This window comes from Acipenser ruthenus, chromosome 25, assembly GCF_902713425.1.
Source record: "Acipenser ruthenus chromosome 25, fAciRut3.2 maternal haplotype, whole genome shotgun sequence".
Lineage (NCBI taxonomy): Eukaryota > Metazoa > Chordata > Actinopteri > Acipenseriformes > Acipenseridae > Acipenser > Acipenser ruthenus.
Window position 1 is genome coordinate 8,982,424 of NC_081213.1, and position 24,578 is coordinate 9,007,001.

The 24,578-nt window shown below is 42.5% G+C and overlaps 2 protein-coding genes and 1 non-coding gene across 4 annotated transcripts in view; 2 read left to right on the forward strand and 1 right to left on the reverse strand.

Moving 5' to 3' along the window:
* The window catches only part of LOC117414180 (protein THEMIS2), a 31,491-nt gene extending 29,569 nt beyond the window's left edge, over nucleotides 1–1,922 (reverse strand). For both annotated transcript variants that reach the window (XM_058999568.1, XM_058999567.1), the window contains exon 1: nucleotides 1,731–1,922. In XM_058999568.1, coding sequence (XP_058855551.1) covers nucleotides 1,731–1,845 — 115 coding nt within the window. In that variant the 5' untranslated portion in view covers nucleotides 1,846–1,922. The remainder of the gene's footprint in view (nucleotides 1–1,730) is intronic.
* Nucleotides 1,923–8,115: 6,193 nt separating this feature from the next.
* Nucleotides 8,116–23,282, forward strand: LOC117414252 (nuclear inhibitor of protein phosphatase 1-like). The gene is made up of 7 exons (XM_034906687.2): nucleotides 8,116–8,244; nucleotides 10,556–10,616; nucleotides 14,685–14,838; nucleotides 15,306–15,523; nucleotides 17,236–17,380; nucleotides 18,549–18,613; nucleotides 19,047–23,282. The coding sequence occupies exons 1-7, from the start codon at nucleotides 8,195–8,197 to the stop codon at nucleotides 19,407–19,409; spliced, it is 1,056 nt and encodes a 351-aa protein (XP_034762578.2). The 5' UTR covers nucleotides 8,116–8,194; the 3' UTR covers nucleotides 19,410–23,282.
* LOC117414272 (small Cajal body-specific RNA 1) lies at nucleotides 13,905–14,085 on the forward strand. The gene has a single exon (XR_004546156.1). It is a non-coding gene; the product is annotated as a small Cajal body-specific RNA 1 (non-coding RNA).
* Nucleotides 23,283–24,578: the final 1,296 nt, after the last annotated feature.

Below are 24,578 nucleotides of genomic sequence, written 5' to 3' on the forward strand. Positions count from 1 at the left end.
TCTTCTTCCAATTATTTAACATTAAGAAACAAAAACACAAATGCAGTGCAAAACAGATATTTCCTAATAGACAATGCTGACATATTTTATTTACTCATCTTTATATATATTATGTGTGTGTGTGTGTGTGTGTTTGTGTGCATATATATATATATATATATAATATTTATATATATATATATATATATATATATATATATATATATATATATATATATATATATATATATATATATATATATATATTATTAGATTCTTTATTTCTAATTGTGATAGTATTTTGTAGATCACTTTGTATATGTCATGGTTGTTTTAGTGTTATTTTATCTGTTTTTCCCTTACTTGCTAGAAGCAGCTGGCTCTTTGAGCTAATATATATATATATATATATATATATATATATATATATATATATATATATATATATACATACACACACATTGTAACGTGCACGGGGGTAGGCAGCAGTAGGGCTGGTAGGTGACGTAATCACACACCAAAGACATTGTATTTGTAACATACCTATTTGTAAAATAACATAACTGCCAATAAAGAAAATGAACTGTCAAATCACAACATAACAGCGACACCTGGAGTGGTCCGGACCACTGTGACGTCTCAGCACTGAGTGGTCTGGTCAATCACTCGACAACACCCACAGTACAGAAATGTTCATTAATGATCAACAAATTGAGAATACGTTTTAAAAAAATGATTTAAAGTTGTTAGATTCGTATCTCAGAGAAACTGGTGAGGAACAGGAAATTAAAACAAGGTAAAGGCACTGAAACAATACGTTTAAAAACCCTAACTGTACTGCTGAAACTCGTCTTCTTTATATTAGCATCACAAGGGTATCCATGTATTATTAAAAAAAAAAAACAATAGATGAGCCTCTTCAGTGAGTTACAGGAAAACAATTCCATCTCGGGTTTCTGTGAAAGTTTAGAAATTTATGACGTCACAGAAACCGTAAATGTTATTATTTTCCAGTAACTCACTGAAGCCCATCTAGATATATTTTACTATGCCTGTAAAATATTTGGTTCCCTTGGTCTTTATGGTCACTAATGTTCATGTGCACTTATTACTACTGTACAGTAGCTCAGTCTTTGAATGTTAATATGATAGTGCTATTGATCTTGAGAAATGCGGTTTTAATTTATTTTGCCTTTTTTATATCGCAAAATATATTAATCAGTGATAGTATGACTAATTTAACCAATAATAAGCAAAGCTTATTTCCTCTGCATATTTAAAACTAAAACTTTTATAAGGGCTGTGCTAACAACCCCCCCCCCCCCCCCAAAAAAAAATATATAAATATATATATATATAGTAACAGAAACTCCAGCATTAACATTACATAGCATTCAGCGTTAAATAGTAACAATAAAAATAATTTTTAAAAAAACAAACAATACCGTAACTTATTTCTTGGAAAATATATAACATATAAATATCTGTAGTACAATATCAGCGTAAATAGTTACACAGCGCGTCGTTTTTAGAAAGTTCTAATATTCGCAGTGCTACAGTATAGTATAACTTACAAAACAGCAAAGAAAACGAACCTATTGGACCTATTTTCACATATAAACTATGTGAGAAATGTCAACAGAAATGCATTTCTTTCTTCGGGATCGTTGCTACAGAAGCACTAATGCCAGGTCCTTATGGGCAACACCCATGAAGAGGAGCATTTGTGTTCAAGAAATCTCAGCGCCTACCTTGAAAATACACTCCTGAGCAAATCTGTAATATTCTGGGGAGGGTGGATTTGTCCAGCGATGCAATGTAGTCCTGCAGGGAGACGGGTTCGGTGGTCCTCGGTAGGACAGACATTGCGACGGTCGGTCAGGCGAGTTCAGTCGATATAATCCAGCGCTATGCATGCATGTGCACTACAGTCTACGCGAACTGCGGTTGTGGCTAAATGCACACTAACAAACTTCTCCCTTTTTTTTTTTTTTTTTTTTTTTTTTTTATACTTGACGTACAATGCAGGAAATCCCCAGCTAGGCTTGTAGACAATCTATCCATTCCGCTTCTGTTTCAGTTATGGAGCTAATAGGATGTGTGAAAAAACAGTGGTCTGATTTTTACATTTGTGCCACTGTTTTAGTGGAATAAAACCTTCCAGCATTCACCACCTGTGAGCTTGTGAGGAGCGGGGAGCTGGGCACTGCATAGCCTGGGCAGTAGGGGTGGGCCGGTATACCATTTGCAGACACACACAGCACGTAAACACACATACACAGAAGTACAGTATATACAACACAAATGCCCAGATCGTTACACTGCCCCCACCTTAGTCTCTTTTTGTACCCAAAAAGTCTGTAGGGCGCAATGCAACTCGTAGCCGCAACCGGCCACCTCCTCCCTTAAAACACAGCCCCTCTCCCCTCATGTCCGGTTTTTACCCCCCGGATCCTTGTAAGGAGGTTAGCGGGCAGCGCTGTGATGCAGGCGGTCTCCTCTCCTCCTTCTGCCAGGCTGGGTCTTTGGTCAGGGGCGCCCGTTTAACCCCTCTGGTAACCCCTGGTCTTCTGTAAGGGGGTGCCCGTTTAACCACCTTACTACCCCCAAAACCCGAGTGACTTTTGCCCCGTCGGGGCTCCTTCACCAAGGGTGGCAATGCTGTCGGTGGCGCGGTGCACTCCAGCAGGGACAATGCCGGCAGTAGCAATGCTGATGGTGGCGCGGGACCCTCCGGTGCTTGCAGCGGGCAGCTCGGCAGCGTTAGCGCGGGACCCTCAGACAGCGGCGCTGGGCAGTCAGGTGGCAGCTTCGTGCAGTCAGGCGGTGGCGCTGGGCAGTCAGGCGGTGGCGCTGTGCAGTCAGGTGGTGGCGCTGGGCAGTCAGGTGGCAGCTTCGTGCAGTCCGGCGGTGGCTCTGGGCAGTCAGGCGGTGGCGCTGGGCAGTCAGGCGGTGGCTCTGGGCAGTCAGGCGGTGGCGCTGGGCAGTCAGGCGGCAGCTTCGTGCAGTCAGGCGGTGGCACTAGGCAGTCAGGCGGCAGCTTCGTGCAGTCAGGCGGTGGCACTGGGCAGTCGGGTGGCAGCTTCGTGCAGTCAGGAGGTGGCGCTGGGCAGTCAGGAGTTGGCGCTGGGCAGTCAGGCGGCAGCTTCGTGCAGTCAGGCGGTGGCGCTGGGCAGTCAGGCGGCAGCTTCGTGCAGTCAGGCGGTGGCGCTGGGCAGTCAGGTGGCACCTTTGTGCAGTCAGGCGGTGGCGCTGGGCAGTCAGGCGGTGGTGCTGGGCAGTCAGGCGGCAGCTTCGTGCAGTCAAGCGGTGGCGCTGGGCAGTCAGGTGGCAGCTTCGTGCAGTCAGGCGGTGGCGCTGGGCAGTCAGGTGGCAGCTTCGTGCAGTCAGGCGGTGGCGCTGGGCAGTCAGGCGGTGGCGCTGGGCAGTCAGGCGGTGGCGCTGGGCAGTCAGGCGGCAGCTTCGTGCAGTCAGGCGGTGGCGCTGGGCAGTCAGGCGGCAGCTTCGTGCAGTCAGGCGGTGGCGCTGGGCAGTCAGGCGGTGGCGCTGGGCAGTCAGGCGGCAGCTTCGTGCAGTCAGGCGGTGGCGCTGGGCAGTCAGGTGGTGGCGCTGGGCAGTCAGGAGGTGGTTCTTTCCGGTAGGCTTTTGCAATATCATTTTGTAGTTTATTTGTTTACATTATGTTACTTTTTTTTTTTTTTAATTATGTCTCAATCCTAAAATTTTAGGTGATGGAAAACTTTTGGCTATAGCTACAGTTCACGTGACATATTGCCAAGTGCGCTTCTAATTTTGTGATTATTACACATTTGGAGTTTGTACAAAAAAACAAGATTTCTTCACTTACCTGAAAAAGTTAGCTTTGAGCTACCACGCCGCAGTCTCTTGTCTCTGCTAATCGAGACATTTGAAACTATTATTATTATTATTTATTTCTTAGCAGACGCCCTTATCCAAGGCGACTTACAATTGCAAGCAAATACAAATACATTATTATTATTTTATTATTAGCTGACGCCCTTATCCAGGGCAACTTACAATTGTTACAAGATATCACATTATTTTTACATACAATTACCCATTTATATAGTTGGGTTTTTACTGGAGCAATCTAGGTAAAGTACCTTGCTCAAGGGTACAACAGCAGTGTCCCCACCAGGGATTGAACCCACGACCCTCCGGTCAAGAGTCCAGAGCCCTAACCACTACTCCACACTGTTCAAGTGTGACAAACCACAATTCAATAATACAGCAGATAATAGTGATAGTTACATCAGGATATGATTAAGTACAAAATACTACAGGTTAAACACTTGGCAGATTACAATATTCTGAAGTACAGGATTAAATGCAGTAAAAAAGGGGGCAGATAAGAGCAAAATAAATCACATTTAAATGAAGGGTGATAGTGTCCCAGGATACAACAGAGGAGTTCTACAGGTGCTGTCTGAAGAGGTGAGTCTTAAGGAGGCGCCGGAATGTGGTCAGGGACTGGGCAGTCCTGACATCTGTAGGAAGGTCGTTCCACCACTGCGGAGCAAGGGTGGAGAAGGAGCGGGCTCGGGAGGCAGGGGAGCGTAGCAGAGGTAGAGCCAGTCTTCTAGTGCAGGCGGAGCGGAGAGGTCGAGTGGGGGTGTAGGGAGAGATGAGGGTCTGGAGGTAGCTGGGTGCAGTCTGGTCAAGGCATCTGTAGGCTAGTACAAGAGTCTTGAACTGGATGCGAGCGGTGATCGGGAGCCAGTGGAGTGAGCGGAGTAGTGGAGTAGCGTGGGCGAAGCGAGGCAGAGAGAACACCAGGCGGGCAGCAGAGTTCTGGATGAGCTGGAGCGGACGGGTGGCGGACGCAGGGAGGCCAGCCAGGAGGGAGTTGCAGTAGTCTAGGCGGGAGAGTACCAGGGCCTGGACCAGGAGCTGGGTAGCATAGTTGGTGAGGAAGGGTCTGATTCTTCGGATGTTGCTCAGGAAGAATTGGCAAGTGCGTGCCAGAGTGGAGATGTGCTGGGAATAAGAGAGGCAGGGGTCCAGGGTGACTCCAAGGTTCTTAGCGGAGGAAGAGGGAGAGAGTGTGGTAGATTCCAGAGGAACAGAGATAGAGAGATCAGAGGAGGGGGAGGAGGAGGGAAAGAAAAGGAGGTCAGATTTAGAGAGGTTGAGTTTGAGGTGATGTGAGTGCATCCAGGAGGAAATAGCAGACAGACAGGTAGAGATACGGGAGGAGATGGTGGAGTCAGAGGTGGGGAAGGAGAGGAAAATCTGAGCATCATCAGCATAGAAATGGTATGAGAAACCATAGGATGCGATGAGGGGGCCCAGGGAGCGGGTGTAGAGAGAGAACAGGAGAGGACCCAAGACTGACCCTTGGGGGACTCCAGTTAAGAGTGGGTGAGGTGTGGAGGTTGCTGCACGTCAGGTTACCTGGTAAGTGCGGTTGGAGAGGTAGGAGGAGAACCAGGCCAGAGCAGTGCCAGAGATCCCCAGGTCAGCAAGAGATGATAGTAGAATAGAGTGATCAACAGTGTCAAAGGCAGCAGAGAGGTCGAGGAGAATTAGGACAGAGGAGAGAGAGGCAGCTCGGGCACACTTAAGTGAGTTGGTGACAGACAGGAGGGCGGTTTCAGTGGAGTGAGCAGAGCGGAAACCAGATTGGAGAGGGTCAAGCAGAGAGTGGTTGGACAGGAAAGCAGAGAGCTGGCGGTGTACAGTCCGCTCGAGGGTTTTGGAGAGGAAGGGTAGGAGGGAGACAGGACGGTAGCTCTGGAGGGAGGTGGGGTCGAGGGTAGGTTTTTTGAGGAGGGGAGTGATAGAGGCTTTTTTGAAGGCAGAGGGAAAGATGCCAGAAAGTAGAGAGGTGTTGAGGAGTGAGGAGATGAAGGGGAGTAGAGCAGGAGCAGCAGCTTGAAAGAGGTGAGTGGGGGGGGGGGGGGTCCAAGGCACACGTGGTGGGTTTGTGACCCTGGAGCAGGGAGGAGAGGTCAGAGTCTGATTTCTCTCTCTTTCTCCTCTTTCTCTCCTCTCTCCTCTCTCTCTCTCTCTCTCTCTCTCTCTCTCTCTCTCTCTCTCTCTATTTATGTATGTGTGTGTATTTAGAGGTGTGTTGTTGGCTCCAACCCCAAAAACCTCTTTAATGGCAGCAGATCCACTATGTGCCTCTGAAGACCAGCATACGCTGCTCTCTGTCCAGTTTCAAACCAGTCCTGCTCAGACCTGACACCGCATTCCAAGTGTTTCACCCCATTGATGTCTTTGAAAACTAGCCTGGTGCTTTGCTTTGGTGGGAAGAGATGAGGAAGTAGTTTGAAGCATGAACACACCCTGAGTCATCGTTGCAAACTGCTGAAGATCATTTTGCATGTGGCTTCCTTTTTCTATTCTGAGGTGATTATTTTGGGTTGACCACCAGCCAGTATTTTCACAGCTCAGAGCATTTTTCTTTCATTTTTAACCGTAGTCATTTTAAAAATATATATTTAATAATTGCAGGCCTTCTGAACTTTTTCAGTGCTTTTGTCGAGAAACATTTACTCAGAGAGAGTGGCCTACCAGGTGAAGTAGTGGGATCTAAAACACTGGGAACATTTTTAAAAAGACATGATTCGGTGCTTTTAAATGAGTTCCCCCCAGTAAGGGAGAATGGTGTGCTAACAAAGGATGAGACTTGATGGGCCGAATATGGGCCAAAAATTGTACTTTGTCATATTTTATTTTCACTTTCACTCTGATGAGGCCACAGTATCATACCCTGTGCATCTGGTATTAGGAACCCGCCTGGAGACCAGGAATGGAATGCCCGTGCCCTCTAGTGGAAGATCGGGAGATTGCATGCATTACCCCTTATTTGTTAAATTGTAAATTAATTTGGCTATACAGTCGTCCCCAGGTATACGGCTGCTCTCTATATCCACAAGCTATTTGGTATTGTATTCACTGTACATAACTAGTATCATTGCGGATTGTCATTTGGTGGCTGTTTGTTTAGTTTATCGGATTTTTAAAAGTGCCCCCTACATTGTCAGTTTGCCTCCTGTCTTGTATGTGGCGCTGTAACACGGGAGGACTTTATACATTGTCTATCACGTGATTAAGGAATGTCTGTGTAAGTTTTGTGACTTGCAATAATCAAGGCTTCAGAGTGGTTGAAGCTCACAAACCTATTCCCTCGTCGTACCTGTACGTCTCAAAAGTAAAGTTTTGACAAAGAAAAAAAAAAAAAAACATATTATAGTAAACGTGAATTTGTATTTAAACCATTACGTCTGCCATCACACTGGGTTTGAAGAACTTTCTGTTTGCAAGCCGCACTTCCAGTCCGCGTTGCACATGCTTAGCCCTTTCATCTAGAGAGGGGAAATGGTCCCCACCCCTTTTAACAGCTTTTTTCCTGTCATTAACCAATCCGCTGCTTCCCCAAGTGACTGACATGCATTTCAGCCAGTAACATGCTTTGACCCAGAAGGCACTACTGAGGTGAAATGACCCAGGAAGTGCAAGTGTACCATATCCTAGGAGTAAGGCACAGAGAGCTGTCTTTAACCCAGAGTAGTACCATATCTAAGGTTTGAAAGTGAAGATACATGTTTGATATAACACAACAATACTCACGTGAGACCCTGTTAGCTAACACAAGTGCACAACAGCTACGATTTAGAATTATTTTGTTAGCTACAATTATTTCAAAATCAAACATTTGATTACCTCTCATAACAATAACAATACGTCCCTTGCTACTGCCCAGACTGTATTTACACTCTAGATGATGACACAAGTTTATCCTGACGCCACACTAAATCCATTTCCTGCGCATATAAGGGCTCCACTGTTCTGCCTCACAACTTGGTCTGGTAAAACAACGGTACAGTTAAACCAAAACAATGACAAAATCGTGCCATATCACTGTCAATAATGTGTTCAGTCACCATGGAAACCCAAAACGGGTCTAAAGTGTTTATACTGGATTCATTTTTTAGATTGTTCCTAATTTATGCAGTCTTAGATATGGAAGCCCTGCCAACTTGTCTAAAACTGACGTGCTACAGGGAGATTCAACTTTTATATATCGCAAAATACCATTCAAACAAACTTCTCGCTCGAATTGTTTAAAGACTACAACTCCCAGATGACACCGCATCGATAGGGGCGCACGCAGCAAAATGTGCCGCGGTAATCCCGCCTCTTTCCCAGCATTCCTTGGGCGAGCGTGAATGGAGTCCGAAGCAAGATGGCTGCGAACGAGAACGCAATCAGCCCTCTGTTTGATTGTCCGACATGGTAAGCAGAAATTAAACTCAGGAAAGATACTGGAGGAGAATGAATAAACACGCGTGGGCGGGAAAGCGCTCTCGCAGCCGTGCTTTCGAAACGCCGCAGCGAAAGAGAGTATGGTTTAGTTGGCCGTGGTATTGCATGGTCTAGTTATGAGGAAAATGTGCTTAATTAATTTGTGTGTGAAGCAGTAATGCTTACTTTAAAAGTTTATACTATCATTGTTGCAGGAGTTGCATTAAACGTGCATTGCTGACGTAACTTTTGAAAGCGGTATCGTGCAGATGTGTGGGCGTATACTGCTGTGTCGATAAATAGTGTGTGTTTGTTTGTGTGTGGTGGGGGCTGGGTTGGTTTGGCTGAAAGTGTTACGCTAAATTAACCTACCCGAGGTAAAGTTACGTAACAACTGTTTACTAAGTAGCAACCCTTTCACGAATAACATAATCGGTGAAAAAAAGTTTTGGACACAATAAATCTATTTTTCATTGAACGTGTTCGTTTTTTTCCCATTGCTTTGTATGGGAGGGAGGGGCGGCAGGCATCCATCCATCCTCGTATGAGACTCGTGTATTTGCATGTCCCCATAACGACTAGAAGAGAGGTTTTGTATCTGTCACCATATGAGGTTGCCATGGATGAAATGGTTCAGCTGGAAATCACAGTGTGTCAAACATGCAACAACCGTATACACCCAGACGGGTTCATATGGATTACAGAGCACTTGGTGAACTGAGAAAAATCTGTCTCATGTCCTTTTGTAAAATGGTGTATTCCCCGCAAACGTTTTATTCAGATGGAATCCTCGTTATTATTTGATCTCCAGATGTTTAATAACATTGTGCTGCACAGCGGCCCCCTGCAGTGCCATGCTTGAGTGTTGGGGTTGAACACTTACCTGGTGGCCACACTGCTAATTTTTTCTAAAAAGTATTTTGGATGAAAAATAAAAACAAAATAGACATAGGCACTGCTAAATGTGTTAAACTATGTTCCTGTTCTAGTCACATGCTGCACAATCCCAGCCAAATCTAACAAAACTAACAATTTGCAATGCTTTTCAAAAGCTTATTGAAAAAAGATCCCAGAGGAATATGTTGTGAATGCTTTGCTTTACCCCACTGAATTAACTGTAAAGGAAAGGAAGGTCTCACATAGTTAAAGAAACACTTTTCTTGTGTGTTTCAGGCAAAAACAGCACAAAAAGTAGAAATCATTTTTTATTTTTTATCCCTGCCTTTGTTGTTTCTTCTCAATAAAATAGCATCGAGACACTTCTTTTGCTGTTTTCTCAAATGTATCTTAAACTCTTAAAATAAAATAAATGTGGAAAAGGGGGCATTGTACAAACCGTTTAGGTTTTCGTTGAATAAATTCAACACAACAGAAAATAAGATCACAACATGAAACACAACGCTGATATGTAACATTTCATCTACCTTGCAGTTTGGGTCAGTGTTTGGAAAGCGTGAAGCATTTTCGACTGACGTACCTGCAGCTGTATCACCCCGGTCTGACTCGCTTGCCAAATCTGAAGCAGCACTTTGTTGATCTTGTTTTTTCATATGTTAGTCCCACACATTAGATAGTGCTTTTTTTTCACTTGCCATTTCTGAAATGTCCTTCAAATCTGGCAAGGTGGTGCATACAGGTATTTTCCCAGCACTAAAGATAATATATTATTGCATACCACTATTTTCACGTCGCACTACTAAAGCCTTCTCTCGTTGATCAACCAATGAGCACTGACATGAGCAAAATGGGCTCTGAAATCTATTCAGAATGAAAGCTCAGCCAATCAACTTGCAGCGATTATACTGATGTCAATGCTAGCCAGTAGCAGCTAACAGAAACAGAAGCAGTATGAGGAATCAAAATGCAAGCAGAATGAAATGTGCCGGATAGCGGCGTCGATTTTAAGGTAAAGGTTAATTAATAGAGGAGCGGCTGTAGCTGCACAAAATCACGCTGGTCTAGGGGATCTGTGGACTCCTTTTGAACAAAGCTTGCCAATCTTTGTGTCAACAGACAAACAAACATGACCAGGGATGGAAGTAAGACTTGTATAGTGTATATGTTTTTAATATTGTATTTGAAAGAAAGTTGGTCTAAGTTATTAGGCTGTTTTTGCAGCTTCTTACCTCTTTGAAGCACTCTGCAAGACTCTGTATGCTGCTACTTTTCAATTTGAATCAAATTGAATAAAAGCTGCTTTTTGTGGAAAATAACTTATTGTAACATTTTTCATCTGGTTATCGATAATAGCAATGTAATTCTCCCACCACACAAGTACTGAATTTACTGCTCTTGTTTACAGGGCAGGCAAACCACCCCCAGGGCTGCATTTGGACGTTGTGAAGATAGACAAGCTTGTAGAGGTAAGAGCTGATTGTCATTTAAAAGGTAAGGGCAAACAACACAGACGCTTTTATTTTATAAGACTCTCCAGCTGTGCCATTCACTTGTTCAGTTTATTTATTTTTTTAACATTGACTTCTCTGCACATTTCAGTCAACCTGGGTTAGGGGACACACATGACAAGCTTTTGCCCCAGTGTAAACATTGCACCTCTTTGCTAATGTGAGTGGGAACGTGCATATTGCAATAGAAATGTATGTACCCAGAGGCTGGATCCTGTGGCAGTGACTGTGCATGCATACACCTGTATGTTGCACTTTAGGGTTTCATATCTGGTTATTCAATTGTGAAAAATGATTTTAGAGAGCACGTTATTTGAAGTATCAGAGCCTCGTGCTGTTCTGTGTTCATGCACAGTACCAACATAACTCACCTGCGGCTCAGAATTTCTTAACCAATTGTGATAAAGCTTAATTTCAGCATTCTGTACTGCCACTTGAGAGTATTAAAATCTTGAATATATTGGAAGAACCTTTCTATACGTCCGTGGATGTGGATGTAGATCTCATTGTTCGTGATGCGTAGTTCTGTATTTAGCCACATGTCAAAGGTGCAGGTTCTCACTGGAGTGCAAGCTTTGTATGTCTGTCCCAAAAAGTTTTGATTCCACAGCCCTCCACTACCCTGCATGAAAAAGCATCATGAAAACAAAGTTCAAGAATGCAAATCTGAGATCTTCTTGCATGTGTCTAACTGAATGTGCAACGCATCGTTGTTACTGCACACTAGGGATATAGTGGAAGTGCCTGTATGTATGTATGTATGTCAAAACATTACTGATCAGTTGCAGTGTAGTGAATTTAGTTCACTTTATTATTATATTTATTTGGCAGACGCCTTTATCCAAGGTGACTTACCGGTGTTGCAGGGTTACAATGTAAGATTCATATTTAAATACAGTATGGATTACAATAAGTGCAGTAATACTACAAGAATACAATATAGTCCAGTACATAGTAGGAGGGGAGGATCAAGAGATCTACAAGTGCAGTATAAACAGGTGTGTCTTGAGGAGGCAGCGGAAGGCAGTGAGAGGAGCAGAGAGAGTGAGAAGGGGTGTAGGGAGACACAAGGAATTGGTAGGAGGAGCAGTGTGGTGAAGAGCGGTAGGCAAGAACAAGGGTCTCACATTGAATGCGAGCAGAGATAGGTACCCGGTGGAGGGTGCGAAGCAGAGTAGTAGCATGAGAAGACGAGCAGCAGAATTCTGAATGAGCTCAAGGGGGCGGATAGCTGAAGCAGGGAGACCAACAAGGAGAGTTACCGTAGTGCAGTCTGGAGAGGACAAGAGCTGGACCAGGAGTTGAGTCGAATAACTAGTCAGAAAAGGAAGGATTCGAAAGAAGCGGCAAGTGTGTGTGATGGAAGAGATGTGTTCAGAGAAGGAGAGGGGATGGTAAAGAATAGCACCTAGGTTTTTAGCAGAAGAGGTGGGGGGAGAGAGTGATAGTCAAGGGATACTGAGATGGAGATGTCACAGGAGGGAGAGGAGGTGGAATTTAGAGAGGGTGAGTTTGAGCTGGTGAGAGTGTGCCCAGCAGAGGGATTACGTAAGCTTGATCCACTTGCTTGGACTAACATTAGTACCACTGATATCTCAAAATACAGCGTACCAAAAGTTAGTCAGCTCATTGGAATCATCAGTTAAACTAGTCCAGGTTTAGTTCTGATCGCAGTGTACTAAACCAGACCTTTGCGGGCACAAAAAAGACCCACATTAAGTGGATTAAGTCAGTCCTGTGAGGTCACAGACTACACTAGTTTGCATGTTGTGGTCTGTACCCTTTTCCTCAATACTTGCGTGCAAATCTGTTGAATATGGGTTATACACATGACAGCCGTGTTCTTTCCATTCTGTGTCAGTGTTACATCACAGCGGATATAATACCACACATAATGTATATTTTTATAAGTGTTTTAAATTTCTAATGCATCATTGCAGCACCATCCCATGTTAATGTGACATGATCTTGTGCTTGCTTTTCCAGTGCTAATAGAGTGCATGTACAGTGTTTTTATTACTCTGCTGCTGAGACTAATACCATACCTCCTTGAGCATCGTGCCCAACAGTGCTTTACAATGCGGTCACATATTATACTGTGCTATTTTATTATTATTTATTTTAACTTAAGCGTTTATTTTTCATCCTGTGTTTCTCTTGCCAATGTGAGGGGAGTTTATTTGAAAGAATATAAATATTGTTGCAGCTTTGTACCTTTTTATAATACAGCGATGGCCAAATGTTTTGCATCACCTCGAATTATTTTATTTATTTATTTATTTGTTTGTTTGTTTATTTCTTAGCAGACGCCCTTATCCAGGGCAACTTACAATTGTTACAAGTTATTGCAGTAAAAAGTATTGAATTATAAAATATCACTTTACGAGATATCGTAATACAGATAAGAGCAGATATGAAAGCACAATAAAATCAATTCAAGTAAGTAATATATATTTACAAGTCCTGTCTGTTAAAAATGAATAGAGAAAAAAATGTGGGCTAATTATCATTTCACTGCAGGGTACAGAAAACACTTTTTTAATTGTCTTAAGATCCTGGATTATATTTTCTGTATAATAGTCTATTGGTTGGTTCGCATGGTTGCTCTAACTTGGTCCACCTGATCAGATCAGCTGAACTGATTACCTGCATGTTCTGATTGGTACACTGCAATTGGAATCTGTTTTTGTCAGTTTCTTTGAAGTGGGCTAAACCACTGGTACACTGCAAGAGTTCTACATAGATCCTGAGCACTTCTTATCCAATTGTGATTGGATGTGGTGACACCATTGAAAGGAGTAGAACTCTTTTACTTGTGTGTGTGTGAATAACAGTATGCTTTTTGCATCTATCCAGTATGTCCTGAGATTGTGTACATTACCACATACAGTATTTTACAGTGACCTCATCTTAAAGTAAAATGCATAGCTGTTTGATTTATTTTTCATAGTTTTCCAAATATTTAAAAAAGAAAATTGTAGTCAAGCCCTAATATTCTTTTTTTTTTTTTTTAAAACTGTGTTTCTTTAAATTCTATACTGTGAATTAAGTTTTTTTTTTTTTTGAGGGTAAACATACATACTGTGCATGGGCCCAGGAGCTACACAAAATATATATTTTAAAAGTGGCAAACTTCATATAGCTTTGGTGACTGCAGCACCTGCTCTCCTCTGCATTTCTATACCCAACATACTCACAGTAGTTCTGATTGAGTATTTTCTTTTTTTTGCAAAAGCGATTATTAAACTGCACCAGATACTAACCTGCCTGTCTGCCCTGCAGTTTCTTTTAAACTGTCCAGTGCTGTGCGATTGCTGGGTCACTCGGGTGCAATATCAACCCTTGCCATGAGATGTAAGCTCAGAGTGCAGAGAGGACACCCTGCGTTAATCTTTTCAGTGCCTCTGCACAAACCAGAGGCACTGAAAAGATTTTACTTAAAAGAGCATTGTGTCTGTTTCATTAGTCATTTTATGGTCAAGTGCAGATTGCTACACAGTACTGGTATGTATGTCATGGATGGGTAACAGATATCACCAAATCAAGCACCTAAAACATGAAGAAACACAGATTTGTTTACTAGAGAACATAGTTTATTTTAATCTTAATATATTCACATCCATAGCTAAAACACTCAACAGAGTTACATTTCGAGATACAAAAGAAATTTCATGAATTAATTTACAAATGTTTTAACCATCTTTTTTCAGTGTCTGATATATTCACCCATTTAACAGTAACTGATATTTCTTAACGAGATTGTCAAATAACACAACATCTAGAACTGTAACCCATGGGTGTTTATTGAGTTGTGAGTGGCTGTTGTGTTGAGCTGTGTGGTTTCAGTGGTGTCACTAGTGGGCTAGGCTGAGACCACCAAACTCCTTTCATTGTGACCTAAACTGCAGAGAAACCCAGGCCTCCAGACGTGAAAGGCTACTGAATGGACCCTGTGCGATATGCTAGAGACCATGGTAAACGTCTTTAGTACAAACCCAAGTATCTGTATACATTTTCCTCTTTTAGAAACTGATCATTGATGAGAAGAAGTACTACCTGTTCGGCAGGAACCCTGATATCTGTGACTTTACGATTGATCACCAGTCCTGCTCCAGAGTGCATGCAGCCTTGGTCTACCACAAGCACTTGAAGAGGGTGTTCCTTATCGACCTCAACAGCAGTAAGTGATCGAGAGCCACCGCAGCCTTTACCTCACTCTGTCCTGCACAGCCTCATTTAGCTTCCAACAAGCTCTTTTCTTCACCCTTTTATTCTGTTGAAGTTTGTTACTTGTGTTTTACACCTTGATTTATAATACGCAGTCCAAGACAATGCTGTGGAATTAGGAGTTGCTGCCACCCTGTGCTGTAGGTCAGTTTTACTCCAGTGTTTCAGCTATAATCGGTCCATGTGACCCACAGCACAGGAAGTGATTTGATACTGGGAAGACGTTTTTTTTTAAAAATCTGTGTTAATGTAGAAAAAACGACCAGGGATGTACCGCCCATGTTGGCCACCCAAAGTTCAGAAACCAGCAACACCCAGTGTTTCAGCTGGGTTCTCTTGGCATAATAAGCTCTTGAGTTGTCTGTTTTCACTGGGAGCTCTTGAATGAAGTGTCTGTGCTGTGCCCTGTCTCCCTCACAGCACACGGCACATACCTGGGGCGCATCCGTCTGGAGCCCCACAAGCCGCAGCAGGTACCCATCGACTCGACGGTGTCGTTCGGAGCCTCCACGAGACTCTACACCCTGCGAGAGAAGCCACAGACCCAGCCGAGCACGACCACTGGGGACGCCAAGACAGGGGAGGACGAGGAGCTGAAGGGGCTGCTAGGACTGCCGGAGGAGGAGACCGAACTGGAGGTCAGTGCAGCAGAGACACCAGCCCTTGTGGAGAACCACATTAGCAGTTAAAATAAAAAATGGTGGTGACTATGATTTGCTGTTTTAGAAGTAACTGAACTTTGCCTCACACCACTTCATCAGTGGTCATATGTAGCCTATCTGGTGTCTGCTTAGGGATGGAAATAAGACTCCCATTGAATAGCAGTTTCATTCTTTCCTGGTTTTAGTGTGAGTTTAGTAAGACACACCTGTCCTTGTTACACTATGCATTGTGGCTAATCAAGCATGTGTCAAAATGCAGTAGGTGTCTTTTTTCCATACCTGCTGCTCTGACAAACTGGGTGGGATTTTAACGAGGTATGAGCTAGCGTCGCGTTTCCCTGGCGATACTATTGCAGGATATATGAGAAGAGCTCATGGTCTGTTAGAGGTTTTTCAATCGGTTGCTGGTGAGTGAAACTCAGGTGGTCAAAATCCCCAAACTAGGCTACTGGATTTCGCCATTTCAATACACCCAAACTGTTTAAGAAATCACAAGCACTGCATTTATTCATTCAAAGATTCTGAACAGTTTCTCATGCTTGAACAAGCATTGGTGCTAACATTGAGACACATGCTGCAGCTGCAATGCAGTCCTGATCCACGAATAACGATGCTTTGGTAGTTTGCTATGCTAATTAGTTTTAAGATGCAGGCCAAATATACATGTGTTTTCATTTAAACACATGTGTCTTTTTCCTTACACTTGTAGTCTGAAATTTAGTCATGAATTTTCAATAAGTTCAAGTTTAAAGATATGTTCAAGTTTAAAGATTAAATATGTTTATTCCTAAAATGTAGTTAATGTATCCGAATCTAGCACACCTCATGTATGTATGTATTCCGCCCTGGGTTGGCTACTACAGAATTATGTTTTGTTTTTGTCAGATTTGGATTTCATTGCATTCACGATGCCCTTTGGAATTTTTTCCATTTCAATTGATGACAGGAGTGGAAATTATAGTAGAAAATGCCAAAGGGCATGTAGAGTTGTTGGACAAAAAAAAATATAGATAAGTTTATGAAACTATAGAAATGGGACTCCTGTTGCACTGCTGTTTGTAGCATTCCAGGTTTTACTATGGACCTAATTACACAGCTGAGCGCCTCACGTATACACTGTGACTAATTAAGATCCTGGTAAAACCCAGAATGGAATGGCTATGCAATGGGAATCTTATTCCCTGTACTGCTAATAGGGTATAGGGGTCATCCGCAGAAACATAAGCAATGTGTATAGTCTCTGGTCTGGAAGCACGTGCCAACCGAGCACCTACTACTGTATCTGCGGTGTAGCATGAAAATAACTCCTCGGAACCGATTTATTACCAGAGTATGTTAATAAGTGTCAAAACCATCGGGATTATGTTGAAAAATATATTTTAGGAATACGTGCAACAAATGAGGAGGTTTGCGGAAGCAATGCGTTGTGTTTAAACCCTACAGACCGTTCAGTAACACTTGAAGATTCACTCCTAGGTGACACTAAGGGGTGCTGGCAGCTCATGTACCGCTCATCAGTCATTTGAAACTCGCAGAGGTGTCCGTCCTTGTGTCACACTAAACGTATATACCAACATACTAACAATCTATCAAGTGTTTTTTTTTTTTTTTTACAAAATAATTTTGCTACAGAACACCCTGGGTGAGCAATCCATTTTTAATGTTCTCTGTGTATGTATACACTGCAGAACCTGACAGAGTTCAACACAGCACACAACAAGCGAATCTCCACTTTGACCATCGAGGAGGGCAACCTGGACATCCAGCGACCGAAACGCAAGCGGAGGAGCTCCAGAGTGATCTTCAGCGATGAGGAAGAGATCATCAACCCAGGTACTGCTTCAGTCATAGTACCCTGGGGACATCGTGGTCACCTCAGTATAGCACTCAGAATCATGTGTAACCTCCAAGTGCATCTGGGGTACCTGTGGAACCATGAGCATTCCCCCTGCAGCACTGCCCTTCTAGTGGATATAACACACAGCACATTTGTTCAGGACTATATGGTATTTCTCACACAGCTAAAAGCAGGGTGTGGCAGGGAGACAGGTTTCACTCTGGTGCACCCGAGGTACTTGGAGGTTACGTGATTCTGGGAGCTCTACTGAGGCTACAGGGGTGCTTTAACCCTTTGCGGTCCATTTATTAATCGCACGTCAGGCACGTCAGGTCTAATTAATTTTCACACGCGCAGTTAATTTTAGACGCGCTGTTTAAAAGTATTTTTTTCCACAGTCAAACGGGTTTAAATGGCCCTGCATATCAACAAAGCACTCACTAGGCATCTCCAGCCCCGCCCCACCCTTTCGTTTGCTATAGCGTTCACCTATGTAAGAAATAAATAATAATAATAATAGTCGTACATACCGATCGATCATCTCCGGATCACTCGTTTTATCACCAAACTCCTCAATAATGCGATCCAAGTCATTATTTTATTATTATAACATCTCAAAAAAGCTCTGCAAATGTCTGTGTTTTCTGTGCGCTGATTCAGTCAGCCAGTTTGTTTACTTACGACCGCCCCCGTTATCTGATACCAGATACCATGTATGACTATTCATGAGATACGCCTTTTTTTTTTTTTTTTTTTTCCCGACTTGTCTCGGCTCCTGTCGCTCCCACTCGGCAATTGAATGGTTTTCTCGGCTTTTTCCGGAGAAAAAATGACTAGTCACCCGTTTATTGCGTTGCTATAATGATGTTGGACCCAGTCCGACAAAGGACCTGTGAGGAATAATTGCAATGTCGGACCCATTCCGACAATGGACCGCAAAGGGTTAAACTTGTCACCAGGACGTGACAACTGAACAGTGATACTAAATGAAGCTTAACAACAAAAGTATTTTAGTCAACATAACTGATATTCCACATCCTTGCCATGTTCTTTAGAAATAACCTTTTATATGATGAAATTTGATAGTATCAAAAGCAGAGTACTCCACCGCTGCAGTGTGTGTAATGCTGAACCACTGATTTGATTTTCGTTCTGCTCTTGCAGAGGATGTGGATCCCTCAGTTGGTCGTTTCAGAAACATGATCCAAACAGCTGTTGTTCCAATAAAGGTGAGTGTGTGACACTTCCCAATATCATCAATGATCCAAGGCAGTAGATAACTGCACTTTTACAAATGGAAAGATAGATAAAATACAGTGCATTTAAATTATTTTATTTATTAGTGTGGGCTTCTATTTGAATTACTTTAAAACCAGTTCATAATTAGATTCTCTTTATTTGAGTGATTTCAGGATAAGCGGTGTAACTGTTATTGCGTAGTATACAGGAAATCACAGTTTGATTAAATGGACATCGTAGAATTAGCTTCAGTGAATAGTAGTCTTAATAAAGGATGCCAATTAATAGTATCTAAACAGCAGATCATTTTGAACTCTACTCTTATCCTTTGCTGTTCAGTCCTAAAGTAACTTCCTAACTAACCAGCATAATCGGTGAGTGGTTTATAGTACCGTCTGACTGTGCTTTCTCTTCGCTCTGCAGAAGAAGAAGCTGGAAGGTCACGGCACGCTGGGGCTGGAGGAGGCGGTGGCCCGGCGCATGCAGAACTTCCCCTTCAGCACAGGGCTGTATGGAGACCTGCCCCCCACCAGCCACGAGGCAGGGGGGCACTCCCACGGGGCTCACGGGGGGACCACCATCCTGGGGGGACTCCCCATGCCGTTCCCCAACCTTGCCCCCGACGTGGACCTGACCCCGGCCTCAGTCCCGCCCACCGTCGCCCTGAACCCCACCCCCACCCCCGGGGCTGGCTTCCCCTCCGAGACACTCAACGAGCCCAAGAAGAAGAAATACGCCAAGGAGGCCTGGCCGGGCAAGAAGCCTACCCCCTCCCTGCTCATCTGACAGGGGCTCTGGACTGTGTGCCATCGGGGGCGCCCTTGCGCTGTGTTTGTTTTTTTATGTGGGAGGGGTGGGTGGGGCAGCAGGGTTTTGAAGCCGCATGACAGCTTTAAAAGTTTGAATAGCAGTAGTTTCATTGACCAAAAACATAGTGTGTTGTCACAGTGATTACAATACAGCTCCCGTTGCATAGTAGAGTAAAACCATTCCAGGTTCTACCGTGGGCCTAGTCAGTCACAAACACAGGTCCACAGTAAAACCTGAAATGCTCTGAGCTGCTAAAATACAAAGCAAATACAAACCATTTGTGACAAATCAATGTTATACAATGGATAATTGGGGGCCTGCTACACCCTACACAATACAAAGTTGTTTTTTTTTAATACAGTGCGTCTTTATTGGACCAAAGGGAGACACAAACTATGTCTGCAAACTATCTGTTGGAAGTATACTGTTACCATTAGAACAGAACTTTTTTCTGCTATCGTCCACACAAAATGCTTTTGTTTCTTCTTAAAGTACATTTGACTTGAAGAGACCTATTCTGTAATCCAGAAACGTGTAGACCCCAGGTGAATGCAATAATAAAATGTCCAAAAACACACCTGTAATAGTGCAGTCAAAGTAAGCCCACACACACCCCCACGTACTCACTCCCACACGTCTTCATCGTCCGGTAAATCCACACCTTTTCCACTGGTGTGCAGTGTTTCAGCAGAGAGGGGTTGGGAACACAACACAGGTGGATACCCTCCCTCCCCCCCTCCCCCCCTCCCCCTCCCCCCCTCCAGGCATGCTGATGTCTTGGATGAACAGCGTGGGGTTTTGATTAAGTGACCATACCTAAAACGTTTCTCCTTGCGGTTCAAAACTGCAACCCTCCCACTGGAGGCATAATAATCTCAGCAGCAGACCCAAGTCTCTGAGCACTGTCTGCCATGTGCATTGGGAAGTGGTCATTGGGATTGGCTGGTCATTCTCGTTTGTTTATGCGTTTCAGATTAGAATTATTAGTTGTGTGTTGCAGAATTGATGTTAGATTCTGTTTGTTTCAGTTTAAACTCTTTTGAAATGTTTGGACACAATCAGTAGAGTGCAGTTACTGTTTTTTTTGGTTTTGTTTTTGTGGCACTACTAAAAAATAAAAATGGTAATATAATTCCACATGCATTGTAAATCTTTGTTAAAAGTCTTTTGTGTTTCTTGTCTTAATGCAAAAGAGCTTGATGAAGATTTATAAAACATTTGTCTAATTATACTACCAAGTTTTCTTTTTATGTCTAACCTGCAACAACAAACAAAGCCCTGAAGTGATGACTGGGATTGAGTGTCTGGTGACTGGTGTCCAGATCAGGGTCAGTGGAATCAATCGAAACAGCAAAAGAAAGAGCTGCTCTGCACACAGGCTAAGACAAGCGGACAGCTTGGTGGAAAGCAGCAATATACAGCACACAAGCAAGCAGCGGTTTCTTTATTTATTTCAATTGTGATTGCAGAGTGACTCATGTGGCACGTGCTTGCTGAGGAGAGCTCAAGTGGAATAATTGCTTTGGCACTTCTGGTTTGATCACACCGACTCTGTCGTTATATAATCGCTGACTGTCTGCGGAATACATTTGTTTGCATGTTCAGATTTGTTATGCCAGAGTATCATCATGATTAAGAGTTTGGAGTTATTGCATAGCTGTGATTGGCTTTAGTGAAAAGGTTCTGCAGAATTTAGCATGGTTGAACTCTGCAGTGGTACATTGTTTTATCCACTTTGTTTAGACTTATTTATTTTAATTTTATATCTTTGTACACGTGAGTAGGGTAGATGCTGGTAGATGCTGCAAGATGCCTCTTTTTATTTTTTTTATAGCGTTTTCATTTTGTATTTGAAGGAATTGTTAATGAAATCATTGACAGGGCAAATGATATGTTTACTACAAGTTAAGTTCTCCATACTACATTCTTCCTTCAAACCTCATCAGACCATTTTGTGTTAGATTCTGTCCTTTCCCCTAATTGTCCATGTCTTGTAAGACACTGACCCACATGACTATCCTATTTCTAATGGTGTGGCTTGCTGATAGGACAGGGATGGTTACAGTTTTACAGCCCAGTAGAATTCCTGCTTGAATGTTTACGCTGTCCCTCCATTCTGTACCCTTCTTGCACTCTGATTCATTCAAAATCAGACCTTGTTGACCATACAGTTTGTTTACATTCCCTAAAGGTTGGTAATCTGCAGACAAACCTGCTTCCAGTTTTAAAAACTAAACAGGCATGTTACTGCTGTATCTGCCATAGAGAGAGACCATGGGTGCAGTCTGTTTTTGTATTTTAAAAGAAATGTCTACAGATTTCACTGTGAAAACCTCAGTTCAAGAATACTGAATTTCAGGAAGTTTTTTTAATCTGCATGGAGCATTGCATCTTGTGCCTCTCGATCACTTTTTCTTTCATTCCAAGGGGACACTTGCTATTCGTTAAGGTTGTAAAACTGTTTGTCAAATAAGAAAAACAAAATTACAACTGCAGGAACAGTCCAAAAATAAGGTATTCAAAACCTGGAAATACTAATGCATTGGCCAAACCATAAATACTTTCATTTTTTAACACTCCTTGCAGTTCCCAATCGCACCAATATTTATTAAAATAAAATAAATAAAAGGCGTTAGTGTTAGAATTAGTAAAGAGCAACACACTGTAGCTTTTTAGCTTCCACACAGTTTCTCTTTTGAGCTGTGCAGGCTTTGCAGTAGAGAAGTAGCTTTGGTGAGACTGTCTTAGTGTGACCAGTACACTTCTAGGCTCAGCCACTAGATGGAACTGCTAACAAGGTTGAGGTCTAAAGCCAGCCCTGTTGATCACTCCATGGTTGTTCAAATGTGCACCCATGACTGTAACTAGCTATGAGGACACCGAGGTTGTGTTCTCGGTTGTGTTTTTGCATCATCAATGCTGATGCTCATGTAAAAATTCTGGTGAAGTACAAAAGACTCCTTCATTTTCTCTGTTGGTTTGTTGTGTAACAGATTTAGCTTGAAACCTCAGTTTGACCTTGGTAGAATGTCAGCTCTGGTTACGACGCTGTGTGCACCCAACCTTATGTGCGCTTTCATGGTTAGCTGTCATTTTATATATATTGAAAACCAGGAGTCACTCTCTGCGGTTCGTTTGCCCCTTTTAAAAGTAGACCCAGGACACGACTTGAATTTTCATGCTTACGCGCTAATTTTAAATAAACAAAAACAAAACCTAGCTGTCCTCGAGCACTAACTAAACAGACCAGCAACCTAACTAAAAACAGGACAGCTGAGCTGTTTTCCTGTTAAAACAAACACAACAAAAAAACACAGTTTAACGAATAACAAAAAACTACACACAGTACTGTTTTTTTTTTGTTTTTTTTTCTTGATACGCTTGAGCATACAATCATGCGGGCTTTTCACACAGTAGCCCTGAGCAGACTGACTGCTCTCCTTATATACCCTGCACCTGGCTCTAATTTACAATGATAGCCAGGAGCAGGTGATAATTAACAATAAAACAATTAACAAATCATAATTAAACAAAAGCAATTAGTTTGGCAGGGAGGCTTTCCACCTTGTCCCTGCCACAAAACATGCTGCTGGGGGAGGCGGAGGGGTTTGTCAGCTCAGTGGTTCCTGTATTTGGTCAATGAAATTACGAGATGGACTCTTGGGAGGGCTTGTTCTCCATCCCTTTTTATTGCTGTGAATAGGCAGGATGATTTATATAAGCTTTGTACAGGTATTTGTACAGTTGTGTAACAGGTCTTTTTTCACACGTACTATTCAAGCTTTTAACCTGTAACCTGTACTTCATTGTAAATTAAAAGCGAACTCTGAATTTTGTCACAAAAACAAACTCTTGGTCCTGTGGTTTGTGAATAAGCGTTTGTGATTCATGTTCTCAATTGAAAGTGTGCGGAGTTATTCACCAGTCCTCTTGACAAACAGCTTTATGAGCTGGTCTGACTATACTGTGCTTTGGGAGGATTATCTGTGATCTAGCAAGAGATGGACCTTGATGGGCCTACCCACCCCTTCTTATAAAACAAAACGAAGAACCTAGCCGAAGAACTAAGGCTTTAAAATACATGTGCTTCCCTATTGTTAGCATCAACTATACTGTAAAACCTTGCTTAGGGCCGCCTTGGTGAAAAGGCCACCACAATTAAGACAACTGGAATTTGTTTCCAGAATTTCAATGTACCTTCAGGTTTTTTTTCCCCATTATACTGTATATAGCGTTGTGTATAGCAAATAACGATACAAATTGCCATCAGAGGAGAGCAGGTAAAAGGTTGTCACGCTAATATATAATTGATTTCAAACGCCAAGGGCTGGTTTCACAGACCCTGATTAGCACTCGTTTTGGATTACCTTACCTAAAATAACATTAGAGGGTCCAAGATTAGTTCTAATCGAGGTCTGTGAAACCAGCCTTTATTCATCACTCTTTAAAAGCCAGTAAACAGAAAAGAAATGCAAAACCAATTCTCACACCAAGTTTGACAGCAGGTGTTTGCATGTCACAATGCTAAATGTGTGACAGTTACAGATTGCACAGTGCAAGATCACAAAGGAAATAACCTTTAAACTGAGCGTCCAAAGCAGGTTTACCACAATATTCACTTAGATAGTGAGCATATTCTGCTGTAGTTTAATACTTATGCAACACATGTAACAATGTACATGTAGAATAGATTACTCGATAATTCCACCGAGAGGAAAGCTAGAGAAGTTTATAAAATGTCTCATAACTCTGATTTATATATATATGCATATACAAACGTATAAAATATTGCAGTTAAAGGAATGCAAATTAATGTTAAACTTGTTTTTTGGTTCTAAACATATAGAGTTTATTTTAGTTTATATACCATTGGGTGTGTTATAGCTATGGATGATGTTAGTTACAGTAAACTATAATAAAACTATGAATTTTATATGATGTCATCACTGGTGTGAACATTTGCATAATCTAAAGTGTAGAGGAATGCCTTTTACAATGTGTTAATGTTCATGTTGCAAAATAAAAACAAATAACATCGTTTGCAAAACAGCAATGTAATTATAGAACTTAGCAGTTTAGTTGTATTTTTGTAAAATTGCAAAGTGTTTTTTCTCCTTTCATAAAGTAGGCCAGGAGTTCACCCTT